The sequence below is a fragment of the Echinococcus granulosus genome (assembly GCF_000524195.1).
Source record: "Echinococcus granulosus chromosome Unknown EG_S00026, whole genome shotgun sequence".
Classification (NCBI taxonomy): domain Eukaryota; kingdom Metazoa; phylum Platyhelminthes; class Cestoda; order Cyclophyllidea; family Taeniidae; genus Echinococcus; species Echinococcus granulosus.
This window is the reverse complement of record NW_020170406.1, coordinates 466,774-493,717: the sequence shown is the minus strand read 5'-3', so window position 1 is coordinate 493,717 and position 26,944 is coordinate 466,774. Positions and strand designations below refer to the sequence as shown.

Here is a 26,944-nt window from a genome sequence, read left to right as displayed (position 1 = left end):
AGTGTATAGAATATTATTAATATGTTATTTTCATTATTGATGAGAACTTTCCTATGTGTGATACATTTTATTCACATAAGTGTAATCTTTATGTAATGAGATAAGGAGAAGGTCATACACATGTTTCGGTAGAGTAATTCTTAATGGTTTTTAAGGTCAAGAAACGACACTTCACTTTCCGTGGACACTTTGTATTTTTTACTGTAAATTTATGCGCGTGTTGTTTGGGTACGAATTTACTATTTGAAAACTGGATCACAAGGTATCAATTCACTCCATGACTTAGGCCGTTTTCATAAAGAGTCATACTTAATGTGCATTCATGAGGTCTTTTGAAGAGAAAAGCAAAAAATGAAATAAAATATTTGAAGATTCTAGAAAAACCTAAAATGAAATAGGGGAACGCCATTTATAAAACACCTCAAAAATAAACACAAAATAACAAAGAGGAAAATAATATTTAAGCGGCCGTGAGATCCCGATTGCAAATAGGTAGACAAAATGAGAAGACCTTAGGAATTCCGTCCTGAATTACAAGTGTGAGTCAAAGAAAATAAGAATAACTGAAACAATATCAAGATTCCTTTGATTCTCATGAGCTACCAAAGAATTGGTAGGGAAAGGAAGAGAAATAATGCCGTTTGATTGATTCTACCAAATTAGACCCAACAAACAAAAAAAAACAATCAGGAATAGCTTAGCATGACGCTGGAGAAGGTCCAAATTACCGGGACTTAGCACATACACTACACCTCCAAAAGCTTTGGTGTTGAATCGGTGCAACTAAGCGTGCAATTTAAAAATCCTAACGGATAAAAGGTCTCTCTTTTATGAGAGAAGCACATACCTGTGAAAACCGGTTAAGGAAACGGTCATTAACAACCGGATCTGGGCACTCCAATTTTTTCATGATGTCGAAACACTGGTTTAACTGTGTGAAGACGTCCACAACGGAGTTGGAGAAGAGGGCCTGACCGCTGGACCGGTGAAAACCGTCCTTTTTGTCACGTTGATAGGCATTTCGTAGGAAATCCATGGAGATTTCATCGTTCTCGTTCAACCATTGCATCACGAACGGCTCAAACCAGCTAATTAGGGAAAGACCCACTGGCTCAATGAGAAATTGACTGGTACGTCATTTATTCAAACCTCAGATCAAAATTTCGGCACTTTTAAATCAAAATATTCGCAAACACGAATAACAGTAGAGTCCCCGAGTAAAGTTTAAAAATTGGACTTTTATTTGCGAAAAGCCTAGGAAGTCGCCACTTAGAAATACACGAACCTGCGTGTTTGATAAATTATCTTTTATGCCCACTTAATGAATTGTGGGGGTTGCATCTAAAGAAAGTAACAGACAGTTCAAATCGGGAACCCGGTAAGCTAGTCAATGAACAAATTAACTTAATATTTGTATCAGCAATGCTGTCAGCAAATAATCCCATCCCATTAGACAAACCTCGGATAGGCCGGAACGACGTTTTTAAATTCAGGAACATCTGCGATTCGGGTGTTGTAGAACCACTTAACCTTAAAGCAGAGGTTCATGTACTCGGAGGTCTTGCAGTAGCGGTTGGGACTGTTGGCGTGCTGTTCCAGAGCGGCAGAAAGGTCCTCTGACAGCCTCGTCCACATACAGTAGGCGCTGATTAGACCCATATTTGCTTCCTGTGGAAACCTGTAATAGAGGAGAAGAGGTATTCATCTGACAATCACTGTCAGATTCTATTCCTTATATCAGTTTAACTGCACTCAAAACCGCACATTGACTCCGTCCATCATGTTCAAGTCATCATGCCAAATGCGTGCGGCTGTCATCACAACGAACTCATTTAAGTGCCAGTAACTTGCTCATAGACTAAGGAGTGACTTTGGCGTTGGATGAGTGGCTTTAAAGTCGATGCGATGCTATCCACAGCCCTGTAAAAATGCGATCATGTTATAAATGGGCCCAGTGCTTCAAAAAATCGGAGGGAATATGTAAAACGGATTGATGCACCATTACAAACAAGAGGAATTGAAGTGATTCCTCTTCGCCCTTACGCAATAGGTGATAATGGCAATCATTACCCAAACTTATATATGCAAACAAAATCACGTAGATGTGAGGTTTGTGTATTTTGCAAGAAGCTAAGAATAAGTCGTAAAAAACAAATGGGTGAGAGCGTGATCAAAATAGAAACGAAAGGAACTGATTCAGCTTTATAGAAGTACTCCCCAGGTTTCGAAAACTATGGTTCCCTTTAAGAATGGTCACCTCGTAAAACTTCGCTTGGCTTACACCATTACAGTCTCAATGCTTGCTGACTAACAAAAGCCATTTGAGAAAACCCGCGGAAATGAAGGCCTTTCCATTAATGGACCTGAAAACCTTCTGATCACAAATCCACTAGCAGCTACGATAGTGGGACACCCCGAAACGGCACTACAAACAGGTAAGAAACCGTTTGTCGTACTGATAGTAACTAGGATGGACCGCAATGCACATTCTACCGGGGTCCAACCATTACAACACCAAGTGTACACAAGGATCTGATCATGTCATCTATGGTACACGGTTTCAGGGTTGTTTGCTGTACTGTTATACTGAATCCGCTCACTCCTAGGTTGTCACAAACTCCGTTTAATTTAAAGCCATTCCTTGAGCATGCCTTATCTACCAAGATGCTCTCCCAATGTACTCTTACGCGTATCAAATTGAGACGATTTCCCTTTTACCTTCATCAACCCATTCAAAGGAGATTTTTTCATTTTGTATCCATAGATTTAATCAGTGACTTTTGCGTGTTGTTTACTTCGAAAATTAGTTTCGCACTTTGGGATTTTAAACTGGCCTATCGCCGCTATTAAGGCAAATTAAGCTCATCTACGCGGCAGTTACAACCCTTGCAGTCGAAAAAATTCTTTATTTTAAAGTGGATAGTAAATTTTTCAATGACACCTACGATTTTAACTGGTGATTCACTCTGGTAATAAAACAAAAGAAAAAAATAGTACTTTAAACAGGCGACTAAAATGAGTCATTTTACAGAGACAGCCAAGTTAGTAAAATTTCAAAATTTATAAGCGGAGGAAAAGAAACAATCTCTTTTTGCTTCGTAAAAGTTAAAATTTATACCTAAGTGTTGCGCAAGAAAATTAATATTTTTAAGAACTTTTGAGTTGGATGGCTGATAAAATTCATGTTATCAAAGACTGATTTTACATATTCTGCAGAATTCAAAATAATCAGATCCTCAGAAGAAGCAAAAGATTTTAGGGAAATTCAAACCTACTGATTGATGACAGCTGCATAGGTGGTCTTGTCTTCTTCAATCACTGAGACCAGGAGAGCGATTAGGTGATGCCAAAAGTCGAGAGATTTAAAGGAGGGGCCAGCCTCATCCGTCGAGACTTTCTCCTAAGCAAATCACAGGTACACAAGCTAGCAAAAGTTTGAATAGAAATGCGGTCAGAGCCAAGGTAGAATAAATGAGGGGAAGGAATGGAAAGATCAAGACATTTCTCATTTTTGCAGCAATGTAACGCAATAAATACGTGAGATTGACAATCAAAATTGAATAAAGAATTGGTCAATTGCCAGATTTGATATTTCGATAAAATAAGTATTCGCAGCGGTCAGGAAGATGGCGTAAGTACCTTTGCATTAGGATCATTGTTTAAGAACTCTATTGTGAGCGGTGCACTTGTAAGGCATTTAAACCTCTGGACAATAGGCTTGATAAAAGGAAAACTTCCACAAAACACGAGCAGTCAAAGCTCCAAGTTCGATACAGACATTGAAAAGGCACATCATTTCCATCACACTGACTTTGAAAATGCATCTCTCTGATTTGGTACCCAAATGCGCCTTCTTAAAACCAAAAGAAATCCTGACCTCTGCCATAAGTATTTCCCCTGAAATTAATATGCAATCCACTCGAAGACATTGAGAAATTTATGTAACTTTCGCTCCCATATAACATACATTCTGCTCATAAATTAGCCGTATTTTGACCAATTGCCAGACACGTAAACAAATGCTATCAAGTTTTAACTGAATTTCCCATACAGACGGACACGACTAATTAAGCGCCATTAGGGGCAGAAAAATAAGCCCACTTTACCTTCCAGTTGACAAAATACAAAAGTTTGATTTACACATAAAATGCTACGGAGCTAAACAGTCGCCCCTGAATCAAAGCATAACGGTTCGAGAGTTCAAAAATAATTACAGTACAAAATTTAAACATCGGTTTCGACAAATTAAAGAGAGGCTAGGTACTCAGCTAAATCCAAAAAGGTGTTTTGAAGTGATTAAAAACTACCTCAATCGACAAATGAAAGCGGTAGAATCATCTTCAATGAAATTTTAAGATGTTTTATGTCATTTTAACTACGTGAAATTCTAAGAAAAGTGCATAGCAAATAAGTAGTCTAAACGAAAAAAATCACTCAAATAATATTCACTTTAAAAGGACAAAATTTCACATGTTCCGGCTAATTAATCTCTTCGCTAATAATTGCCTCAAATAAAATTAAAGAAACTTTCACTTATTAATGTTTTGCAAATCCCAAAACGCAACTGACAACTTAAACCGGGTGTCTGACAGGGCTGATTCACTGTTTGTAGATGGAGTCATTAAAAGTTAGAGTAGTCCAGAAAGAAAGGTAAAGATTGAAAACCTGGAATTGCCTAGCATAGAGGTCGTTTGCGTTGTCATAGAGAAATTGGTAGGTTGTTTGCATACAGGCCTGAGCACACTCCTTCACAACTTGACTAGCACGAGGTGGACTTGTAAGCTCTTGTACCTACAAATTTTGACAAAAAGAAGTTATTCTACGGGGTCAAGATACAACACTCTGGCCATCTAGAATTGTCTAAAGAGGTTTTAAAAACCGAAAAATTAGAAAGCAAATAGATGTCTATAAAAGCATGTTATGATCTCAATTAAAGCGCATTCGGAGAAATGTGATGTGAATGACAGTTCGATCTGTTAATCTGAATAGACGGTTTGTGTTTTAATGTGCTTTTGTCCGTGAATAAAAGAGAAAAGAAATACCTTCATCCTGAAAAACGTAATACTGGTAAGGAGGTCGACAGTGGATTTGAGATCCTGCAATTTGTCTGGTTGAGAGGCTGGGAAACAATTCTAAACAAAGATGTGGTAAAAGAAGATCGCATTTGCCAAAAACTTGGACAGTTAAAAATGCTCAATAATAAAAATTGTGGTCCAAAATGAATACATGAGAATATCTTAGGAAATAATTAGTAACAAGTATCAACAACTTTTTTTGCAGAAGAATCAAAATCTAGCTCACCCTATACATGGAGAGACTAATACGCAGCGAATTATGCAGTTGGTCGAGTAGCTTTACAAATTTTTCTTTCTAAAAGCATTAAAAAGTGAAGTAGAGTCATGAAAAAGGAAACAGCTTTGAAGGAATCGGAAGTGCTAGACTAAAACAGTTTTCTTTGTTTCGGATCTCCATTACAAAATGGAATGTAGGGATTTTGAGGTGTTTCTAAAGTGTACAAGGAAACAAACACAGGAAATCCTTTACACAACTATTCAAAAGATTATTTAACAGCTATGATCACAACGAATTATTTTTACAGCGATAACAGTGGGCAGATAATTACAAGACATCATACAAACGTGAACCAGATTTCCCGCCTTATGAAATTTTTTGACAAGGTAAATCAGAGATGCTAGCCAATATTTTTATCATAATAGTGGCTATAAAGATTCTGTTCCGTGTATCGAACTTTCAGCTATTGTCAAATGACACTTAAAGAATCAGTGTGGCGGACGAGGGGGTTGCAGAAACTAGTAAAAAATGAGCAGCTCAGCTCCATCGGGAAGCAACCCACATGGCGGGCAATGGTAATGGCAGGTGAATGAGTGGGGACGGATGTTGTGACTAAGATCTTTGTCATAAAGGACGATGCTATACTAGTACAGAGGACTTTAGGCACAATGTATTGATAAAAGTCTCAGCCGCTCAACAGTAAGAAATTTGAGTGATATACGTAACCAGAGATAGCCCTGCTTATATTTAGTGGTGACGATCCTACCCGTAGCAATTCCATTCCCAGCTTCTGGCAGTCATTTGTATGAAAACTCCGAAGCTAAACCACCTAAACCTGCGTAAGTAGTACAATCTGTGGTAAATTTTCGCACAATTATTTTTGCGCAAAATTGTTCGCCTAGGTTCCTCTTAGGACGGCTCAGCCGTACTGACGGATCTTTCTGTGCTGAACCCGCTTTTTGACTGCTAAGTAAGTGCCGAATCGTAGCGGAGGGCTGTCAAATGTAGCTAGAGTTCCCACTTTCTAGAATTAGCCCATTTTCGCAAACTCAAAAGTTCCAACCAAAAGGTGTTTCAATGGGGTTTGGGGCACAAATAAATGCAACGCACCCCGAAGTTGCTGGCACTGAACCGCTCAGAGGCGGTTTGATTACTGGAAGCCGAGGTATGCGCGTAGAAGGCATTGATGTTAGCCAACAGACAGGACATAGTGGCTGGCACTCCGGTGCACATAAACTTGGTCGTGAGACAGGAGAAGTGCCTACAGGAAGAAATCAGACATGGAAAATGTACTTTGTTGTTCAATTAGTGCGCTAACTCAAGCGACTGCCCTATCTAGTAGCTTACTCTGATTCCATCTAACTTTGTTATTACTGTCGCAGCTAACAAGTTAAATACGTTTCGGCGTAAACACAATGAAGTAGCATAAAGTATCGAAATACCAATACATTAGTAAGTTTGCGAAGATTGCACAGGTGATTTAAACCTCAATAACTTAAAGGGTTCCATTACAATTTATTTGCTGATTTGACGAATCGCTTGAGAGACTTGAGCTGGGACGAGAAAGGAATAAGTGGAATGAACATAACCCGCAGAGCACTAGCACCAAAAATAGACGTACGATACTACTTTATCGACATCAAACCATTTGAAAGTTTGAGAGGCTAAAGAAAGTGAATAGCCATTAGCAAACGAAAACTTAAGAGGAAGCGATTTCAAATCCTTATTTAAATCATTGTTACAGGATAGAAGCGAATCCTCCCCGATTTCCTATACTATTACGTATGGCATAAAGTAGATTCGTTTTCATTGTTAGACTCGGCGCAAAACCAGTACTTCGTATTTAAAAACAAAGGAAACTTCCAAGACTTCATTGTCGAATGCGCAAAAGTCATAATTTAAGGTAGAATATACTAAACAATCGGTTCTTGAACACCTAGCACCAAACATCTCGTTCTTAATGAGTCCATAGTAAGTGAAAATTCTTTATCATACTAACTAACACGTCAGCCTTCCCTGAATTAAAAATCATGGGAAATAAGTGACTTTTACTGAGTGTTCCGACAAAGTTCATCGATGTTACGCCAAGTGGAAGGGTTTGCGGAAGTTGGAAGTTTTTTACATTCACTTGGCGCCTTATAAATGCATTCTAATTATCAGAAGGTAGCACAATAATGAAATAATGGCCAGAGAAAACTTAGGAACTCACGTCATTGCCTGGTACATGGACTCGATGCCATAACGAATTGCAAATTCAGTAATTATCTCCTGGGCGGGAGAATCAAAGTACACTTTCCAGCTGTCATCCTTGATATAGAGACACAATAAAGTGGTATTTGAGAGCCAGAGGATGATATTATAAAAAGTAAAAAATTTATCAAAGAGGAGTAAAATTTTACTGTAGATGAATTTTTACTTTTGTTGTATTTCGAGAAAAAAGAAGACCAAATATTCATTGATTGAAATTGTTGTAAAATATCTCACAGTAATCAAATTGGAAAATATGTCGTGAAATTATGAGACAGAAATAACCTGATTCCACGCGTTTCAACCTTATGTTGAACACAAAGACTCGTGGTTATCTGGACTAGCACATAAAATGATGGTCAATCGTGTGTGTCTACTAGAAATCTCAAGCGGCATCCTTGCGTGCAATCTCAACATCTCATCTTTCTCTTTAAATAAATGTGGAAAATTTAGAACAATGAACTTCATTTTGTGCTGCTACACACTTTCTCCTAGTAGAAAACTGCAATATTGGCCACCGAGAAAATTCAATGCGTCCCGGATGACAGCTTAAAACTCCTAGGGGAAATAACTCAAATAAAATACTAAAAAATATAAAGGGTTAAAACCTCTTGGATATTTTAAAGGTCTTGTGGTATTGAGTGGTTAATAAAAGCTTTGTATTAAAAATCCATACAAGAATTTCAAAGGAGTTAATAGATATGGTATTATAAACAGGCAATAAGTAATAGAATATTTAAGAAAAAGGATGAAAGTAGAATTGGATCCCTAAATTCTAAAACTATAAAAACTGTAGAGATGTTAGAAGTGAATCTACCGAGAAACCCATATTAATATGAATATGGGAAAGCAAAAACTTACACCTTTCGTCTCCGGGATTTTCACCTCTGGTTCACCATTCTTTTTGTTCGTTTCACAGAGGTAATAGAAGATGTTCTGTCAAAAGAGGACGAAGTAAACGAATCGCTCAATGTAGATGTAATGCAGCAGTAGCAATAAGAAAAATCCCACTTGAAAAGCATTGCCAACTGCTTGAGAAGATGCGCCGAAAATAGCTAATTTACTAGTGACTCAAGAATATGTAAACAAAGCTAGCAACAAAATATTTAGAAATTGTCGATCTCTTTTCCCAAAAACTGATTTGAAAAAATGAACGCACTGTCCCGAGGGAAGTGTTGACTTCTGAATGATCCTCAAAAGAATAGATTAATCGCGACATTGAAAAACACAACTGTCCCTGGATTTGTAAAAGTAGAGATATCATCACTTCCGGGATTGAAGGATTATAAAACATTTGTTATAATCGACACGCGCGCGGGCTCTTCGGTCCCCGTAAATTGCACTTCCGGCTAGACGGCACGGCCGGAAGACCACAGCCAGGATGTACCCAAATCACTTCCACACGAAGTACAGTTAGCATCAACTCATTTAGTAAATTGGTAAAAAAAGGATGATATCCCTTGTAGGTTAAAAATGAAGCAATATGGCGCAGAAATCAACTGTGTACTTGCATTTGCTTGGAAATATGGTCAACGTTTTCCTCTTCCTCCTCAAGCCAGGCTAAACGGATGCGGCGAGTGAAATTAGACAGAGCCTTGTATCTTAAACCTAGTGAAACGAATAGCTCAGAAAGGCTATTCCCTCAATCAATTCATATCCAGCAGGGTCTAATGGACGTCCAGAGATGGTGAAAGCGTAAGCATTCACTATCAATATGACCTAGTTAATGCTTCAAACTGCAGTGAGATGTTATTCCCATTAATGCCAACGCAAACTTTCAAACCCATGACAAAAAATGATGATGATAAAATAATATAAGTGATTCATCAGGACATCATGGCCTTCCATATTGCCTGCAAGAAGATAACAAGAAGACCATCAAACTAATCGCGCAAGGTAATAATATCTAGATCCGAAAAATAGTGCAGTCTACTACCCCTAACTCACTTAAACATGCTTCTTAATAAGACTTCTAGAGAAATCATTATCCATTTAGTTTATTTTTCTTTAAGGATCCATCAACTCCCACAGAAGAATTGATAGGATAGGAACAGATGGTTTAGCATTCCACTTTTGACTTTATCCAGTGATTCAAAAGTAATATAAGCCTCAGTTTTTTTGAGAAAAAAGACATTAGTGGAGTTTAAATGCGCAAATATTCTTCTTAAAAAAAATTAATTACAAAGCCCAGGAAATGTAGTTCTGCCTTTGAGGTAATATATCAATGCCTAAAAGTACCATCTCCATCAGTGGCAGCACAACAGTGGGCCATTCACCGTATTTAGAAATTTTGGCACACCACACGAGTAGCCCAAGTTTCTGATTACATTACCTGCGTTTCCAGCCTGCAAGTCCTAGATGATTAGTATTGCAAATTTGCCGATGGCCTCTAAATTTCATAAAACCTCCAGAGGCAACTCATACAAGGATGAAGGCTAAATCGTCCCATCTTGGAAATTGTTTCTATATTTCAGCTGCGACCAAACAGAACGGCCATTGTGACCTTGCATCTTATTCCATTTTCAATCCAAAACGAAACCTATGATGTTATCTGACTGAGCAGTTAAAGACGAGATGGTTATGCGGTCAAAAAACATTTATCCACCCGCTTTACTTCCATTCGCTTGCCCTCACTTCTTCATTATAATGAGAATAACGGGTAAAATACGCCCTACTTTAACATATAATGAAGAGCAGGAAGCCGATTGTCCTCGTTGTTTTATGCATCAAATGTCACTCTGATCTGGTCTAAATCCAAAACAACCCAACTTAAAGTGGAAAAAAAACAAGAAAACATGGACGTCAAAATGTCTTTTCAGCCCCTTAAAACAAGCTATACCACCCCTAATTCATGAACAAATAATAAAGGTGTCATGACATTTTAAATACAATAAGTTTAACAAAAGAGTTGTCAACTTTAGAGACTAATAATAACAAAACCCCTAGCACTACCATCAAATTAGGAAAACATCTAACTTCTTTCCAATATAAAATTGGTGTTTAATGGTATTCACTTTGCGACTAGCTTATTGTAATAGACTTACTTCATGGAGGCAAGTGTACTGAACGTGGTAGGGCGCCACTTTCTCCTCACCCTTAATCTCCACCGAAATGTGCAGCCGAATCGCGCCGGATACAGCACTCTTATCAGTTCGCTTTTCTGCGCAGACAAGACAAACAATACCGACATTTAAATGGCACGTAAATTATGCAGCACAGACGATTTTACGACGCCTCGACATAGGTCTGGGAGCACAAGCTGGTAGGTTAATTAATAGTGCATGAGATGACATTAAATCAGTTCGCCCTGGAGGATTATGCTTGAGTGATCCACTCTACCTGCTTTTCCTACAATTCCAACTCTTTGGGAGCCTTAGTTCCTCGCAAAAGAAGTTAACCATCATGCCGACAGTCCAGTCTGTCACTTTCTTTATCAAAGTAGATACCAGTAGCACTGGTGCAGAATTGTCTGTTTCAGGTGTTTTAGCCAATGCACTCCAAGCAGACCATAAACAACTTGTACAAACACGAACATATACAGACAACAATATAACAAAATGAAATAGAGAGTGAGTGATGTGGATCGGCACCCACCCAAGTTGTACCAGACATCCATTTCACCAGAGAGGGTTCGGACGTCAATTATAGTTTGTCCGAGAAAATCGTCCGATTCGGATGTCAATTTTGAACGCAACTTTGATCGCAAATCATTATCCTCATCCCTGAGAAGATGCATTCGGAAAATTAGAAGTCCTACTGTTTTAATCCATAAACCTTAATCGCAGTGCTATTTATAGCTGATTTCTAATACAGTAAAAATACCTTATTTCAACTAGACATAATTGACAAGTGTAGATGTAAATGCTAAATTATTCATTGCGTTTTGAGGTCTGCAAGGTTTTTATCGAAAAGAAATAGCTTTTTTTCTTCAAATCGCCTTGAGTAATGCCCAGATTAACTTGTTTTTCACTAAAAAGTTTGCCACGTTTTATTCAATCACTTCAAATTAAAACTGGATGTAACTGACAGTAAGGAAGAAAAAGTACTTCACACGGTCCTGATTTGAATGGACTTGACGAAAAGAGTTTCATTAATGATATAAAAAATGGGGGAATTTAACTGAATTTAAGCGAAAAATCGTATAAACAATTACTGCTTGAGCAGAAGGGACTGGGATGAAATAAACAAAAATTTGTACAAGTAGCTTTTGCTGGTAGTAAAAAGGTTAGTGAAACAAGCAGCCTGCTCACTAAAACACTTTTTACATGCACATTTCGTCTATTCCACCAGAGTCAAATTAGTTCTATTTAACCAAATACTGTGTCTCACCAAAAATTTTGCAAAGAAGCTTACCAAACCCGAATTTTGATTCGATCCGTTCCATTGTGACACTCGCTAAAGGAAATAATTTCCACCGTTGTTTAATCAGGATTGAGTAACACTTCAAGGTAAATGCAAACGCCTAAATCATACAGACTCAAATTTTAAGCTTCACTGAATTATCTGCTTATGTCCATAGAAAATGACGCATCATTGAAATGTATCAGAGAAACTTACAAGTAGAACTTCTCATTCCAAACAGGATTGAGCTCTTGAGGCACCGTTTTCGTCCTTTTCTTTACCTTCCCCACTTGAACAGTGACATAGGGATCGCTTGTTCCCGTCTTATCCTTCCCAATTAACCCTTGTGCACATTTGACTGAAATGGGAAACACAAATTTGGCTTTTCAATAATAAGTCAACCGAAGGATTACAATGTGAGATCTAACATTATCAAAGGTGGTGAGCGACACCGATTGGCAGCGAATTAGGAAAACAAAACTGTTTTTGTGGAATTAAACAATCACATGGGTTTCTTGGGACCCAAATTTACTATTTAGTGCTTGATCAATGCAAGAGCAAAGTTCCGAAATGCAAATTTTCCAAAGGTTGGGAAAAGGTGATAATAGCACAGAAAGGTAGACCCAGAAAATCCTACATTTATTGCACTGTTTTAAATTAAACAAATAGGTACAACCGATTCCCATAAAAGGAGGATATGGCAAACGTGTAACAGTGGTGACGAACACACTAGAATAAAGGTGTTTGTAAATTGTTCAGAGATCGCATGCAGCCTTTAACATTGCTTATGCAATAAATTTCTTAACAGATTTAATCAAACAGAGAATGTACTAGAACAGTCCAATGGAAATAAAGAAGATTCACAGCTAACATTTGTGGCATCTCATAGTCAGATTCAACGCGCCTAACTCTTTGGACGTTGAATCAATGTCAAACATAATACGCACGATAAAGTGTAGGCTATATTGCGATTGCTGTGCTACATAAATGCGATTCCAGCAACATCACTCACAGTTGTTACAACTAAACCACTTTATGTACTCATACGTAATCCCAACTCCACACAAGTAAAATCCAACAATGTTTGGGGGTAACTATGACAGCAACTATCTACGAAATCCATTGGCACTTCTAAGAAAGCTGTTAGTGCTAAAACTGGAGGTATGGATACCTATGGCGGAGTAATGAACCGGTTCTTTATAATACTCTCTGCGTACCTTCCAGTAAGCACTGTGGACAGAAAGGGAACAAGATAGGCAAAAGCAAAAGCACATAATATTCTTGAGCATTAGATATAAAAGGTTCATTTTTCCATAATTTTACACTTTACATCTTCTTCACAGTCATACAGAAATAACGCATGTTATACTTGAATGAATTTTATATAAAGTTATAAATTTATAGAAACTAACATCTTTGAAATCCAAAAGTGAAAGCACAGCGTAACTGACCCGTAATGGCAATTTTGGCGGACCACTGGCTGGTACCATCAAGGATGCTTTTCTGGGCCTGTTGAAGGTTCTGCTTATGTGCATTCTCCATTTTGAAGACCTTTCCGACGAGATCAAAGAGCTCCGGCTTGGTGCGAATACGTTGACGCATTAACGACGACATCGCCTGCTTTATACTCTGCGTGCGGTCCTCCGAGCCGTGCTTCACCGACTTTTCTGCGGCTCCTAGAAAATACCGAAAAAGAGCAAAAGATCTTAATTGTTGCCACTTCTAACATATATGCATTTTAACGTGATAAGTCATTCTACTTTGTCACAGCGTCTAGCTGGATACGTGGGATCGCGATCATTTCGATATCTACCCCTCCGATGAATCATAGAGGTCATTCGTTACTACTCGCATCCTATCTGAATCTCGATTGTCATAGTGATGGTGACACATCAAGCAGACTTGGGAAGTGAACAACTGGATGAGATGATTGCTGCCTCTGATGGAATGTCCCACCTACGACTTAAGTATGGTTGAGGGAGTGATAAAGTGAGTGACGAAGGATTATCACAAGTAGAAACAAAACTATTGAAATGCAATATTTATCCTTCAAATCTAATAAGATGACCGGGGAGAGTTGTTATTAGTCACAAGGCTCAGGGCGAACAGTAATAATTGAGGGGCATCAAACTTCAAAACTAATTACTTACACACGTTTTATTTTAGTACACTAAAAACTCCCTTCAATAAGCAGAGGATTGAAGTTTTTAGAACATCAAATTTATCATGAAACACGCAAATATTAAAGGTCTAACTTTCAAATTGCTCCAAAATAAAGTACATTTAGACAGGACTTTGTGTTGAAACGGATATACTCAGTTTTACCAACGAGTTATTAATTTTTAAATACATTTATTTTTATGGTTTCACGCCTTTCGATGTACTTTTTTTGTGAAAACAAAAATATGCCGGTAAAATTATCCCTTATTTGCACAACCTCCACACAAGCATATGCCTAGATTGACGCAAACAATGTATGCTATTTATAGAAAGCCGTGCCAGGGTTTAACTTTGTAACCGATTTAAGCCGGAATTATTAAAGAGAAAGGAAGTGGAAACATTGTGCTTATGATCCAGGTGAATCGGTATTAACTACAGAAAGTCAAAACCAGGTATCCACAGCAGACTTACGAGCACTTTAATTGGTTTTAGAGGTTAAACTAGCAACAAGAGCATTGTTTACTACAAATTAATTAAGACCGCATAGTGATTTTTCAAAAGTGAAGATACTCAGCTATTTTTAGTTGAATGAAGCATGAGATAGGTGTTGTAGCAGGCCAGCTATTCTCGGACAAAGCCTTCAAGGTTAGGCCCAGTCTCCAGGGTCTGCTCCCTCGGGTCACTTTAATCAGTATTTATAATCGCGCTTATCGTAGGAGGGCAACTAGAATCAGTCAAGGAGCCATAGTATTTGAATTCACATCTTTATTATTTTTCATGTATCGGTAAGATGGGCGCCCTAATTCAAGCTAAAACAAATGGTTTTGCACCCCTTTATTCTAAACCTTTGAGGCAGAATATAAACAACACAACGACCTGTGAAAGCAGAAGAAAGTCCCCTCAATCAACCGTAGTCAAATGAATTAAGAAAGAAATCTCACCATAAAGCCGTGACCTTTGAATAAATCATCACGAAATGGATGTACTCTCAAATGTCCACCCATTCCATCGATGCAAATCAGTTTTCACGAAGCCAAGTGAATGAAATAATGAAGTAATTAAGTTCGGACTACCAGTTCCCATTACAGTTAAATCTTAATAAAACTAATTTGCTTATATTTCAACTTTATTTGTGAACTTTTCCAATGATACCAAAGTAATCAGTTTGACTGTGTTTAGTAACTGCACCAATGTAGGGGGCTTGAATTAGACACAATGAGAATTTTTAAGATTAAGGAAGTCAAGTAATGAACTTACGCTGAAGACAGTCTGCATTGAGGAGTTCACGACACTTTTCGTGACACTTGACGCCGCACTCTGTACACCGCAATCCCTGACGGGCCAAGCCCCAGAGCATACCTTCACACTCGTAGCAGTAGGTGGGACTGGTCGCGCTCCATACTTGGAAGTTATGCGGCGTGTCGCTGGAGATTGGATAGAGCAACGCCTGAAGGGTCTTCTTGTAGACGTGTTGTTTCTAGAAAGATAAGAAAATTGTCAACTTTGGGCTCTCTGATGACGCATGCTAACGATACAGGCAAATATGACGACTACTCCTTCGGTACCTACACAAAAATGTTCATTTTTATAGGTGTGGATGGTCTTGTGGATTCAGTTTCAACCTCCTTAAGAGTTCTAGTCGTAATTTTACCCATATTCTTACAAACATGGTTTGAATATCAAACACATGGAGAGAAATACGTTTATCAATTGAAAGATAGCCAGTCATGCGACCATTACAACATTATCTTTGGATAGACTTACAAAATAACTGAAAAGTTTACATGATAGATTTAAAAGAGTATATTATATAGCAATTAAATGGAAAACTTTGACCAAGTAAATATACTAGGCTGTTGACCGTGAAATCTACGGCAGTAACAAAATAATAGGGCTTTGCAGCTGATTGGATTTGACAGGATGCTGGTGTTGTAACAGATTACAAGTGAGTTATTTTGAACACTTTAATGTGTGAAAAGACAGGCATGTAATAATCATACAACTGACTGCTATGTGCATGAAAAACTGAAATTATATTTCGAATTTTCAGCATAGTTCTATGCAGCGACTTCTTGTGAAGACTTGTAAAATGTATACTAACGTTTAGATGCGCGTATTATAAAGTCTCGGCCTATCGATATGATATATTTTACTGTCCTCCGCACTACCTTTCGCCTATTTTGAGTTTTATGCTTTATCAAGGCACAGAAGCTTCTAGAAGAATGTGTTTAACATTTGGATAAGGTGTGGTAATAAGAAGCACCATCCAAATATGATCAAATAAATAATTTGATTCCGGTTTCAAAACACTCAAGTATAGGGAAGATCATCATTCCCTTTAGTGGCGAAGAATTATGTGGCGCCATTAGTTAAAACAATCCAAGACTAGTGCCTCAAGAACTTTTTGTCGTCTAGACTTACACACTTGGGAGGCCAAACAGATGGGTCCCACCCAAGGGCATTAACAGATGTAAATAACTTCTAAAGACCATCCATTTGTTCGTCACTTTTTTTACTTCCTTCAAAAAAAGGCGCCATGCACTTGGGATTGTTTGCTGACTGGCTAATTCGTGGTGAGAAATGGCTCCTGCATTGTAGAATTCGTTAATTGAAGAAATGGACCCCATTACGCGACCCACATTCCTAGAGGCGCACACCACTTCATTCTCAGCAGTTTGCCTTGCATGCGTTGCATCGTAAAGAAAATTTTTTACCTTCTGAAGGCCAAACATTTACACCGGAGACCTATCTACCCAATAAAAATCAGAAAGAAAACTGGGAAGTGTACAAAAATGTTAATTTTTGGCAAACAGCCAGGGCAACTAAATTTTTTGAAAGGAAATTATCCCAAAGGATTACATAATTAGGAATAGATGAGAGAGAAGGATATAGTGCCTCCTTCCCATCCTTCATAGTTCTCTGACGTTAGATGAGCCAAATATGTGCATGAAATAGAATTGACATTTGCGAAATAAGAATGAAACAGAAAGGGGTGTGGCTGGGCCTAGTTTGGTCTTTGCCAGGGGCAAAAAGTTTCATAAAAGTGGGATTAACAGCAAACTTCGCCATCGTTGAGAAGGGATTAGGTACGGTGATGGTGGTCATTTCACCTACAAAACTATTTTAAGAAACCTCCTCCAGTTATTCAATTCTTATTACGTAAGGCAACACGAAATTATTTGATGACGGCGTATAATAGAAAAATTGTGGTAATTTTGGCTGATTGCGAGATAGTCATTCTTTACACCCCCAATTTGTCATGTACTCAAATTAACTCAACCCTAAAGTGATTCGGCTTGAAATGCCGAAAGACTGAATAACCCACAAAATTTCGTAAAAGGACCCATTTCTAAGAAAATTGGTTTTAGGGATAGTAGAATTAAGTTTTTATAATTTAAACTTGCCAATGCTTCATGGCGTGATAGGCCCCTGAAGTCTTCCCCCATAAAGTCTATTTATGGATTTGAGACAGAAGTAGACGTCCATTCCCAGAGGACAAAAGTGTCTGCTTTTAAGTGGAAAACTCAAAACCGAAAGTGCATTCATCTTCTGACTTTGTTTCAAACTCATTAAATACCGATATAACTCATTCCACTTAAAAAGGAGAATAAAATGGGGCGCAACCATCTTCATTTTACAATGAAAAATTAAAAACAAAATTAGGTGACGTTAATTCACTTTTATAATTGAAATAGCATTGCTTACACTTTTCATGGGAAACATTTTACAAAATATCCGAGTAATAAATAAGCACAATGTTTATGCTTTTTGGACTGTCAACACTTGATGTAAGTCTATTCCTTATAACCTTATATGGTAGCCGCCTGCGTTGCCTAATTATTTTGACTTTTAAGTTAACTCTCCAATCTTAATTAGTTTGACTAGGCAGAATCAGTTTCTGTCTGTACTTAAAGTCTACCAAAATGGGGCAACATCCCAGCACTAGTGAAGCACTAGTCTATAAGCTTCACTTCCACGAGTCTTTCAGATTACACAGTGAATTTTTCATGGAAATGTTCATCAAGTTTAGCAGAATCAATAACGAGTACTTCGTCCTAGGATTTCTTCATGACAATCTTAACGATTCTCCCATTATTAAATAGGTTAGTTGACTAGTCCAGGATGAGTTTAAGTTCCTGTTCCGGTACAAGGTCATTACTTACAAAAGAGGGTACTTTTAAGGATACAAAGACTAACATAAAAGAAGCACAGGAAAAGAACTTGCCAGTTCTTCATCGTTGATGGACTGACGCGTGATAAGATTGGCACTTGCAGTTCCCATATTTCGTTTCTGAACAGCCATTGTCTAAAAAGCGTGAGTATTATGCAATGTGACTGATTATTTTACTCACACAGAAAGTAAGTTTGGTAATCAGTAATCTTTTTCCCCAAAGAACTTTCTTCAGGTTGCTGTAGGACAAAACTAGATGACCAAAAGGTGATCGCTTTGCCATCCTAACAAGAAAGGTTTTAGCCAACATCGACTACTAAGTGACATCAGTTACTACATGGTTAGTGAATTCCATTAAACAAACGAGGGATCCTAGAACCTATCAGGACATTAAAGAATGCTAATACGGACGTCTAAACAATTGTGTGGAAAAGAATAAGTATGGTTAACTTTGCAGCAGTCTACATTTCTAAATGAAGGTATAACTGATGGTCGGCTAAAATTATGCGTGTAGTCTTCACAATTCCGCGACGAGAGGCAGCTGTCTTATCAACAAACATTGGAGGTATATTCAGGGGAGAATGAAGATTGCCAGCTTACTTGGATAACCTAAAGCAGAAAAAAAGAATGCCATAAGTCAAACTTCTGGAGAGCTGAGCATATACAATTTAGTTGAAGAAACACAATACCACTAAACCAAACCTTTGGAAAATGCTGCTCAAGTCAGTCTCAGAACCCGTCAATTTTTAAATTGATCGAGGACTAGAAATTAAATTTAGGATTATAGCACGCTGGGTAGGTTTTTGGGACAACTTTGGAACTTTTAAATTTATCATTACATTATTTGCATGTAATTCCATGTCTAAGTGATAAAAACCCAGTGATTTATTTTCAACTATGCGTTTAACTAGGCGAAGAATTCAATTCCTGTAGGTTTTACTTCCGTTTTGGTGGTATATTCTTGCAGCCACGTCTATAACCTTCCAGCCCTTCTGTGGGCTGACAAAAACCATTCACACAGATATTGGTGTGTTTTGTTACGATTTCAGGGAAAACTTGGTGCGCTACAGCAGTGCCAGAGGTAAGCAAACCCGGTCGCAAATGAAGAAAAATCCTGAGTTCATTTGATAATTACCATATCTTAACGTCGTAGAGGGAGGATATCTGAATTGGCAGAGACTCACTGCAAAAGGGCTGGAACGGAATTAGCCTCTAGCAAATCCTCATTCCGATTTCTACGCAATAACTGCTGATGAAGAAAGCCCAAATTTTAATGAAATGCACCCAATCCTTAGAAGGGGCCAGCTATATTATTTTGAACAAGAAGATTCGCATAACAGTATGAGAGAAGGACATTCTTCCTCTCGCCATCACTCTTAGCCAAGTCTTACTATGAAATTCGGCAAATATGCTTAACATCACACGCTGCAGAAAATAATTTAGCCAAATGCCTTGTTGCCTTGCGGAGGTTGCAATACTTAGAAGTACTGACCACACCTATAGCATGTAATTTCACAAATGGGTGGCATTGTTCCTAGTATACGAGATTGCATTATCATTTTTGATTCTGACTCGTTACGGCAGAAACAGGCGCAACCACGGGGAGTACTGGGGCGATACTCAAAGGAAGGGAGCCATAGAGTGATTTTACGTTTGTTTAACAGTATATTTAGCTGTTGGCTCTCCATTCATCGGAGGTTGTAATTTTTCTTGGCGCCATGGTCCTTCAACCATGACCTTCTCTGTGTTAGTAATAAATCTTCCATACTGGTGTAGCTTAAGGCACTACAAAAAACGTCTTTTACTATGTAAAAAACTCCCAGCCTAGCGTATTAACACCGCTTTGGCTGTCGACCACACTAATCCTATAATTGAATCAGGATTTTGCTCGATTTTGCCATTTTAAGATCATACTTCCCGATTCGTTTCTAAGATTAAAGCATGATCTGCATTTGAGTTAATACCTGAATCAAGACAGTTACTTATGCGACAAGAGGGAATAGTGGGAAATTTTTGCTATCGTTTGACTCCTCTAAATCAACATATCTGGGAGGTCAATGAGAGAGTAACCAGCACGCATACCGACAATATCGAGAACTTGTTAACATCTGACATTACGAGCTCTATAACCGATTTTAATCATTTTGGAAGCCTCATTTAAGATTGTTATCAGGATCGATTATGTTAGAATTGAGCATCCTAAATATCTTATAGGTTTCTGCTCATCATAACGGAGCACGTATGCAAGCGGGTAAACTATTGTCTTACCAAATCACTGACGAGCGAGAAAGGTTTCTTTTTCAGCTTGAAATCGGGCATACTGTCAATGTTGTAGAAGGAAAAGTGACTTTCACCAGCTTTCTTTCTAAAAATTAAAAAAAACAGAAGAGAGAGTTGTACGGGATTGTCATAGCAGTAGGCTTTGACGGGTGAGTGAATAACTAGGACAGATTCGTACGGACAAACACACAACAGCAAAAAAAAACGCACCTTGGAAGAACACCTGACTAAAATTAAAAGAAAAAATTGCGATTCTTTGCGTATATGAATATTTCAGCCCCGATTTGGGAAATTAAAAGAGAATTTGAGGCCTTTTCTATCACCAAACCTACAAAATACATATTAAATTAGAATTCTACAGCTGTGATTAACACTTTAACTTTGTCTAAAGTGAGACATTAATCCGGTTATTTTGAAGAGATTGATGGGTTGAAGCAAAAGATTTCTCTTCTCGGAACACAATACGATTTAACACACAAAATCACTGCGATTTCGGGCGGCTGCCGATGACATCAGTCCAATGGGTGAATTGGGGAAAGGCTTATGATAATGTGCAAAATATATTTTGTTCAGTGCACCACTTTGGGTGGTAAATAAATTGTGGATTTTCTTCTTAACTCCCTTAGTTTCATTTAGGCGTGTAATAAAAATTTGACGATTCAAAATAAATTCACTTATAAGTTGCTGAATTCTCCAAATTACATCTGCGCGCCTTCCCGCCTCCCCACCACAAAAATCCAACCTTGACCTAATATTCAGCCAAGTAATGGAAAAAACGAACAATGCACCATGTCGACGAAGTAAGATTCAAACGAGTAGGTCTTAAAGCTTATTTCCATCGCAGCAAACATACATTACGTTGGAATACAAATTGGAGGCACACTCACGCGATGCATTACATTATTTTCTGGCAGAAGAATACGATCCAACACCTGAGCACCCCAGATCTTGGATACCCAACAACCTACTGCTCTGCGAATCCCATTAACTTGGATGTCCCGGACCCGTGAGATACACACAATTTTGGGAACGGTAATAACACGGCTTTAAAGGACAGATTGAATACTATTAATACAGTTGATTTAGAGGAAGAAACATCACCCAGTTGATCTGCCAAAAGAGTAGGGCACATCTTTTAAAAATTTAACATATCTGTAGAAATATGAAAATCAATATTGTCACTAATAATAACAACTGGAGATACCTCATTTAGTTGTCTGCAGACATGGTCAAAAGCATCGAACCAGCGCCGCCTAGCTATAGACTGTTTGGTGTCAATATCGGTAGTTGTGGCGGGTTTGAGAGACTCCAAGCGAGACTGTAGCCTAGTGCTACGGCCGGTGGTTTCATCGCCTCGATTTTCACGCTTCTGCTCATCGTCGTTGCCGCCTTCGTGTCGTTCATTTTCCGGTGGGGGCAGTAGACGCACACCCTCGTATGAGGTGAGCGAACTGCTGTTTCGATGTTCACGAAGGTGGTGATTTTGACGTTGGTGCCGGTGTTTGGAACTGTAGAAGTCGTTGAAGCCCCGTTGGAATCTCTCACTACTGGGTCGATGGAAAGTCGGAGTGGAATTAGTAACGTCTTTGGTTTGAAAGAAATATGTCATCACTAACATCAAAGTGATCAGAGGGAGAGATCAAAGTGCTATTTAACGTATGCATAGAAATGAAACCTGTGGAATATTAAAAATTTTTTATTTCAGTGCTTCAAAGGATCGTAATGGTTTCCATTAGCATATTCATTCCCGGATATTCTAGAAAGTTTTAGAGTCCGTGCTAGTATTAATTGTAAAATCAAGGCCATTTAAAACGACATAGATAGGAGAGAATGCTGACCACCCGAGTTTCCCAGTACTCCTGCTCAGTGGGAACATGTGCGCACGCCGACCTCTAGGGATACACAGATTGTCAGCAAAATTGTCCGTGTTCACATATATATCAGCAGCTTATAGCAATCAAACTTATAAATCTGATTGCAACATAATTGTTTGGTGTTCATAAATTTTAAAAGACTTTTAAAGGAAACGTCTGGAAGAAAGTACTTCCACAATTTTTGAATAGATTTCAGTAGAGATCACAGCACATATAATAATTATGCATTGCGGGGTGTAACATGCATTCGAGAAAAAAGGAATATGATATAAACTTTACTTAGTTAATGCACTACACTAGGTGAGGTGTTAGCCATCTCATATTTTACGTCCAACAATTGGTAATTTTGCTTCTGATTCACGCCAAATTGCTACACGATCTATCTGAAATGCAGTGTTTTACAAAAAGCTGAGTTGTTAAATGGCAACCTAAGCTAAGCCCTCATTTACATTTTAATGGAAAGGTCTTGCACTTAAGCCATATCGAGTGGTGAGTGGATTTAGCCAGAATTTTACCCTTGGAATTTGGTCCGCCGTGCCCCAAAATAATGTCGCATGTTTGATGTTAGAATGTCCAACCCTCATGCTTGAAATGAGTTACGTGAAGTAGGGAAATAAGTATCGTTTGTATCTTACTTAAAACCAGTCGCTTCGTTACACATTGTTTTTACGAAAACGTTGATTGGATATGAGGGAAAAGCTGAGACTCAAAAGTACAAAAGAAAACACCGAATATCACAGGAAGCGATTAAGCCTTAATTCCTCATTAACTACTAAAAAACGGAGTGCTGAGGAACTGCAGCACTTTTGGCTTGAAAAGACGGTCCTATGTAAGTGTGCACTCCAATCCTATCCAGCCACTAAAATATAAAATTCCGCTAATAAAAATTTTTAGAAAATTTCCATCTCTAAAAGATTAATTTCCTCTATACAAGACATGAGAATATTCTGTCAAAATAAACTTTACTGAGTTACGGCTAATGAAGATGAATATTGAAACATCAATTCCAGGGTTTTTCTTCAAAGCATTTCATGTGAAAGCTGCATTTCTATTTAACAGATGGGACAAAAAACTTGAATTTCCCAAAACGGTCGCAATACCCAATTATATTTGCGCTTAAAAACACTACAAATACACTCAAGAAGTCTTGATTTAATGATATGCTGTTCCTGAAGCAGTCGTCTACTTCACACAGCTCACAAGGGATCAGATACCTCACATCTTCATTCGAACCCATTTCATCCTCCACAAAGTCACTCTCTTCCCCATTGGTTTCGTAGGAACTCTGTCTTCCTCCCGACTTCTGCCTGCTTCTGTGGCGGAAATAGCCATTAAATTCTCCGCTTCGTTCTTCCGTCTCCTCGATTTCTTCATCTGTTTGGCCACTATGATACCTCTCCTCTTCTTCCGACAGCACTTGTGATCGTCGATGACCTGGAATGAAGCAATATTTGTATTTGACCAAGAAAAAATTGTCTTCGTAAATTATGGACAACTGTCTGCATACACTCAATGCTATTTTTGCTCTGAATGACAACCAGCATTTATTGTTGAGGGCCTTGTTATTGGGTAGCAGTCAGATTAGAAAGCTTACCCTCCATGGAATAAAGTGATTACACATAGGGAAATAATTAAAAGCCCAGAAATTAATGTTCGATACCACGAAAATATTAAAAAAGTACTTGCTGGCAAATTGACTGCATTCACAAGCATTCGAATGCGAGACAGATAAACGAACCACAAACTTGTGAGTGATTTTTAGCGTTTCCAATATATATCTCCATCAGCATGATATTTCACCGAAAAAGCTAAAGGACTTACCCTTGTGTACATGCGACCGGATATCGTCCCCATCAGCGCCATGGTTCCGTCTCTGTCGTCCGTTTCTTCTAGAGGTCCTATGATCTTCTTCCTCTACTTGATGGTCATCATAGTCCTCTTCTTCGTCCTCACAGTAGTCCTGTCCATTAACCATCGGATCATGAATGCCCGTGACAGCTGCCATGAGCATTCCATCCCTCGCACGAATGGCAGCACGCTCATCTTTGTTACGCGATCTTAGCCATGCCTCATCATTAATTCTCTCTCCCACCGTCATCATCTCCTCCCTTTTCGATCCCAGCCGTCTCTGACGGGTGTCGGACTTAATCCACTGATTTCTATCCTCCTCCTCGTCAAAGAATTCCTCTTGGTCTTGCGAAATACTATTATCTTCACCGTAATCCTCATCGTCTTGTTCAATCGAAGACGATTGTCCCCAAACCCTGCGTGCCGCCTTTCTCTCGTCCTCGTTAATGAACTCTGAGGGTATTAGGACACCCTGTACATCCTCCTCACTGCTCACCTTCGCATCATCAGGTGTGGGTGGAGTTAGCTCTGGAAGGTTTGCCTCCTGCTGTGATAGCCTGTTCGACCCGACTAGCGTCCTTTTGGAATGCTGTCGCTGCAGCTGTGGTTTTTGTGACTGTTGCTGTTGCTGTTTATCTTCAACAGAAATCATGGCATGCGCTTCAGAGACGGCCTGTTTCGCAGCTTCTGCCACCACATTCACCTGCTTCATTAGACCCGATGCGGCATTCTGAGCCCTCGACATGAAGGACCCGAAAACCCCACTGGGCTTGGATACAGACTGAGTATTCAGAGCAGGCAAAGAGCCGGTGAAACTCAGGCGATCTTGAGCGGCTTTCTTCTGCTGTTGTTGATACGACTGAGTGTAGTAGTCACGAAGACCTGCCTCATTTCTGTGAATTAAACCAGCACGTATTCGCAGCTGCTGCAGGTGTTCCTCACGTGAGAGCGGAGGCTCGTTCTCCACTGCTGCTACTATGTTGTTCAAAGAAGCGCTGTCAAACAATTGTGACACGGAAGCTGAGAACTTGGAGTACTCGCGTAAAGGGGCCTCGTAATCTCTTTCAATGGCCTCGGTATCATTGGGTGTTAATGGGGATGATTTTAGTGTCGTTAACGGTGCTTCTTCTGCCATAGCACTGTGAGTTTGTACTTCTTTTGTTGGAATCTAGAAAGTTGAATGTAAAACGAAGTGTAAAAGTTAGTGAATTAGGGACAAGGTGTCCGATATACTACATTTGGATTTGGACAAAGCCAATACGTTTGTCATTTTAATAGACAGGGAAGACGACGGAACCATGGAGGACGTGGGTCAAAGTTTACAAGAAGTCAAACGCCTGAATGATTTATTGGTTAATGAGTGAAGCAGAATTTGACGAATACAAGGTGTGACTTAGGTAGTTTGACCTATTTCCTCAACAAAAAAACAATCGCAAATGCTGCGCAATTGAAGGTTTCCTCTTATACAACTAAAAACGCCGCTGCTTTGCTACTAAAAGTGGTATAATGAAACTTGATTCTTTATTTTGCTACTAGCACGTCAGTTGGCCAAATTCTTAATCATAGGAAATATTAAGATGAAATATTGGGAGGCTGTATCTCTACATCATGATAGCGATGAAGAATGAACTCTGAAATAATTCCTCTTTTGACACTAGTTTTATTTGTTGCAACGAGAGTACTCAACCAACTGCTTTATCTTCCCAAGTTATTTAAAATAATCAGATCAACGATAAAGTTTTCGTACAATTTTTCCACGATAAGAAGTACATTCATATTAGTCATAGCCGATGTTCAAGGCAGAAAAAATAAGCGAAAACGCATCCTCCTCGAACGATCAGTGGACTTAAACCTTATCTTTACACTCTCATTAGCCATTCTGTTGCCATCTCAATCCGCACATAATTCCATAAAGGAGAGAGCAAGTATAATTCATTCAGCGAATCAAAAAATCTGCAAAGTTTTACATAAATCAGCAACAGAAATATGAAATCTGCCTCGAAATCTCCCTCAAAATGTACTTACCCCGTGGGATTCATGTAAAGTGGGGCACCCCAGATCGACTTCTTGGGCAAATTTACCACCATATTTGGTGGAAAAGCTACGTCTGAGTTGAACCGCTCTTGAAAAAGCTGCAGTCGAGGCATTGCTTGTTGGCATTGGTTCCATGAATAACGATTTTATACCTGTAGACAGGGCATTAGTAGTTGACTTGAATTGTGCCGAGAGGGTGCCTGTGAGAGACTTTGTTGAATGCTGGGTAACTAAAGTTCAACCGAAAAAATTAAGAAAATAATAAGGACCCATCTAATGATACTTCGCAAATCCCGAATTTTTATCAAAATGCATGATTGGGCCCAATAACCCTGTGAGATTTTCGAAACAGCTCGATGTGATGGCCTTTTGTAAGGCAGGCATGTACCAGTGTGTCAGCACATGACCCCTCGTTGCTCTCCATACTACTTCCCTCTTAACTTGAACTCATCCTCATTTCATAAAGCAGCAACTGAGCCAAACTGCTTAATGTCATTAGCCTTATCTACTTAACAAAGCTAAACTCTGTGTCAAAGTTTCATTAGCATCCCCAAACCTACCTGTGAGATTTGGGGAGCGCGGAGGCAGGAGGGGTTACTCCGAAACCGCTTCAATGAATCATTTGTCTTCGGCGATATGTCACTCGAAGGTGAACGCTGCATCATACTCAGAAAGACTACATTCTCCACAACTACTA

General features: G+C 38.8%; 2 protein-coding genes across 2 annotated transcripts; both read right to left on the bottom strand. All coding sequences in view use genetic code 11, as the record gives it.

The window, feature by feature from the left end:
- Window positions 1-460: 460 nt before the first annotated feature.
- On the bottom strand, window positions 461-1,659 carry EGR_04295 (Protein unc-13 A; the record flags this gene model as incomplete). Its single annotated transcript, XM_024493544.1, has 3 exons — window positions 461-526; window positions 848-1,127; window positions 1,460-1,659. 3 exons carry the CDS (start codon window positions 1,657-1,659, stop codon window positions 461-463), a joined length of 546 nt encoding a protein of 181 aa, XP_024352052.1.
- A 10,433-nt stretch (window positions 1,660-12,092) lies between these two features.
- EGR_04294 (Protein unc-13 B) lies at window positions 12,093-26,382 on the bottom strand (the record flags this gene model as incomplete). The annotated part of the gene is made up of 7 exons (XM_024493543.1): window positions 12,093-12,238; window positions 13,332-13,556; window positions 15,298-15,517; window positions 21,696-21,999; window positions 23,580-23,799; window positions 24,187-25,381; window positions 26,239-26,382. 7 exons carry the CDS (start codon window positions 26,380-26,382, stop codon window positions 12,093-12,095), a joined length of 2,454 nt encoding a protein of 817 aa, XP_024352051.1.
- Window positions 26,383-26,944: the final 562 nt, after the last annotated feature.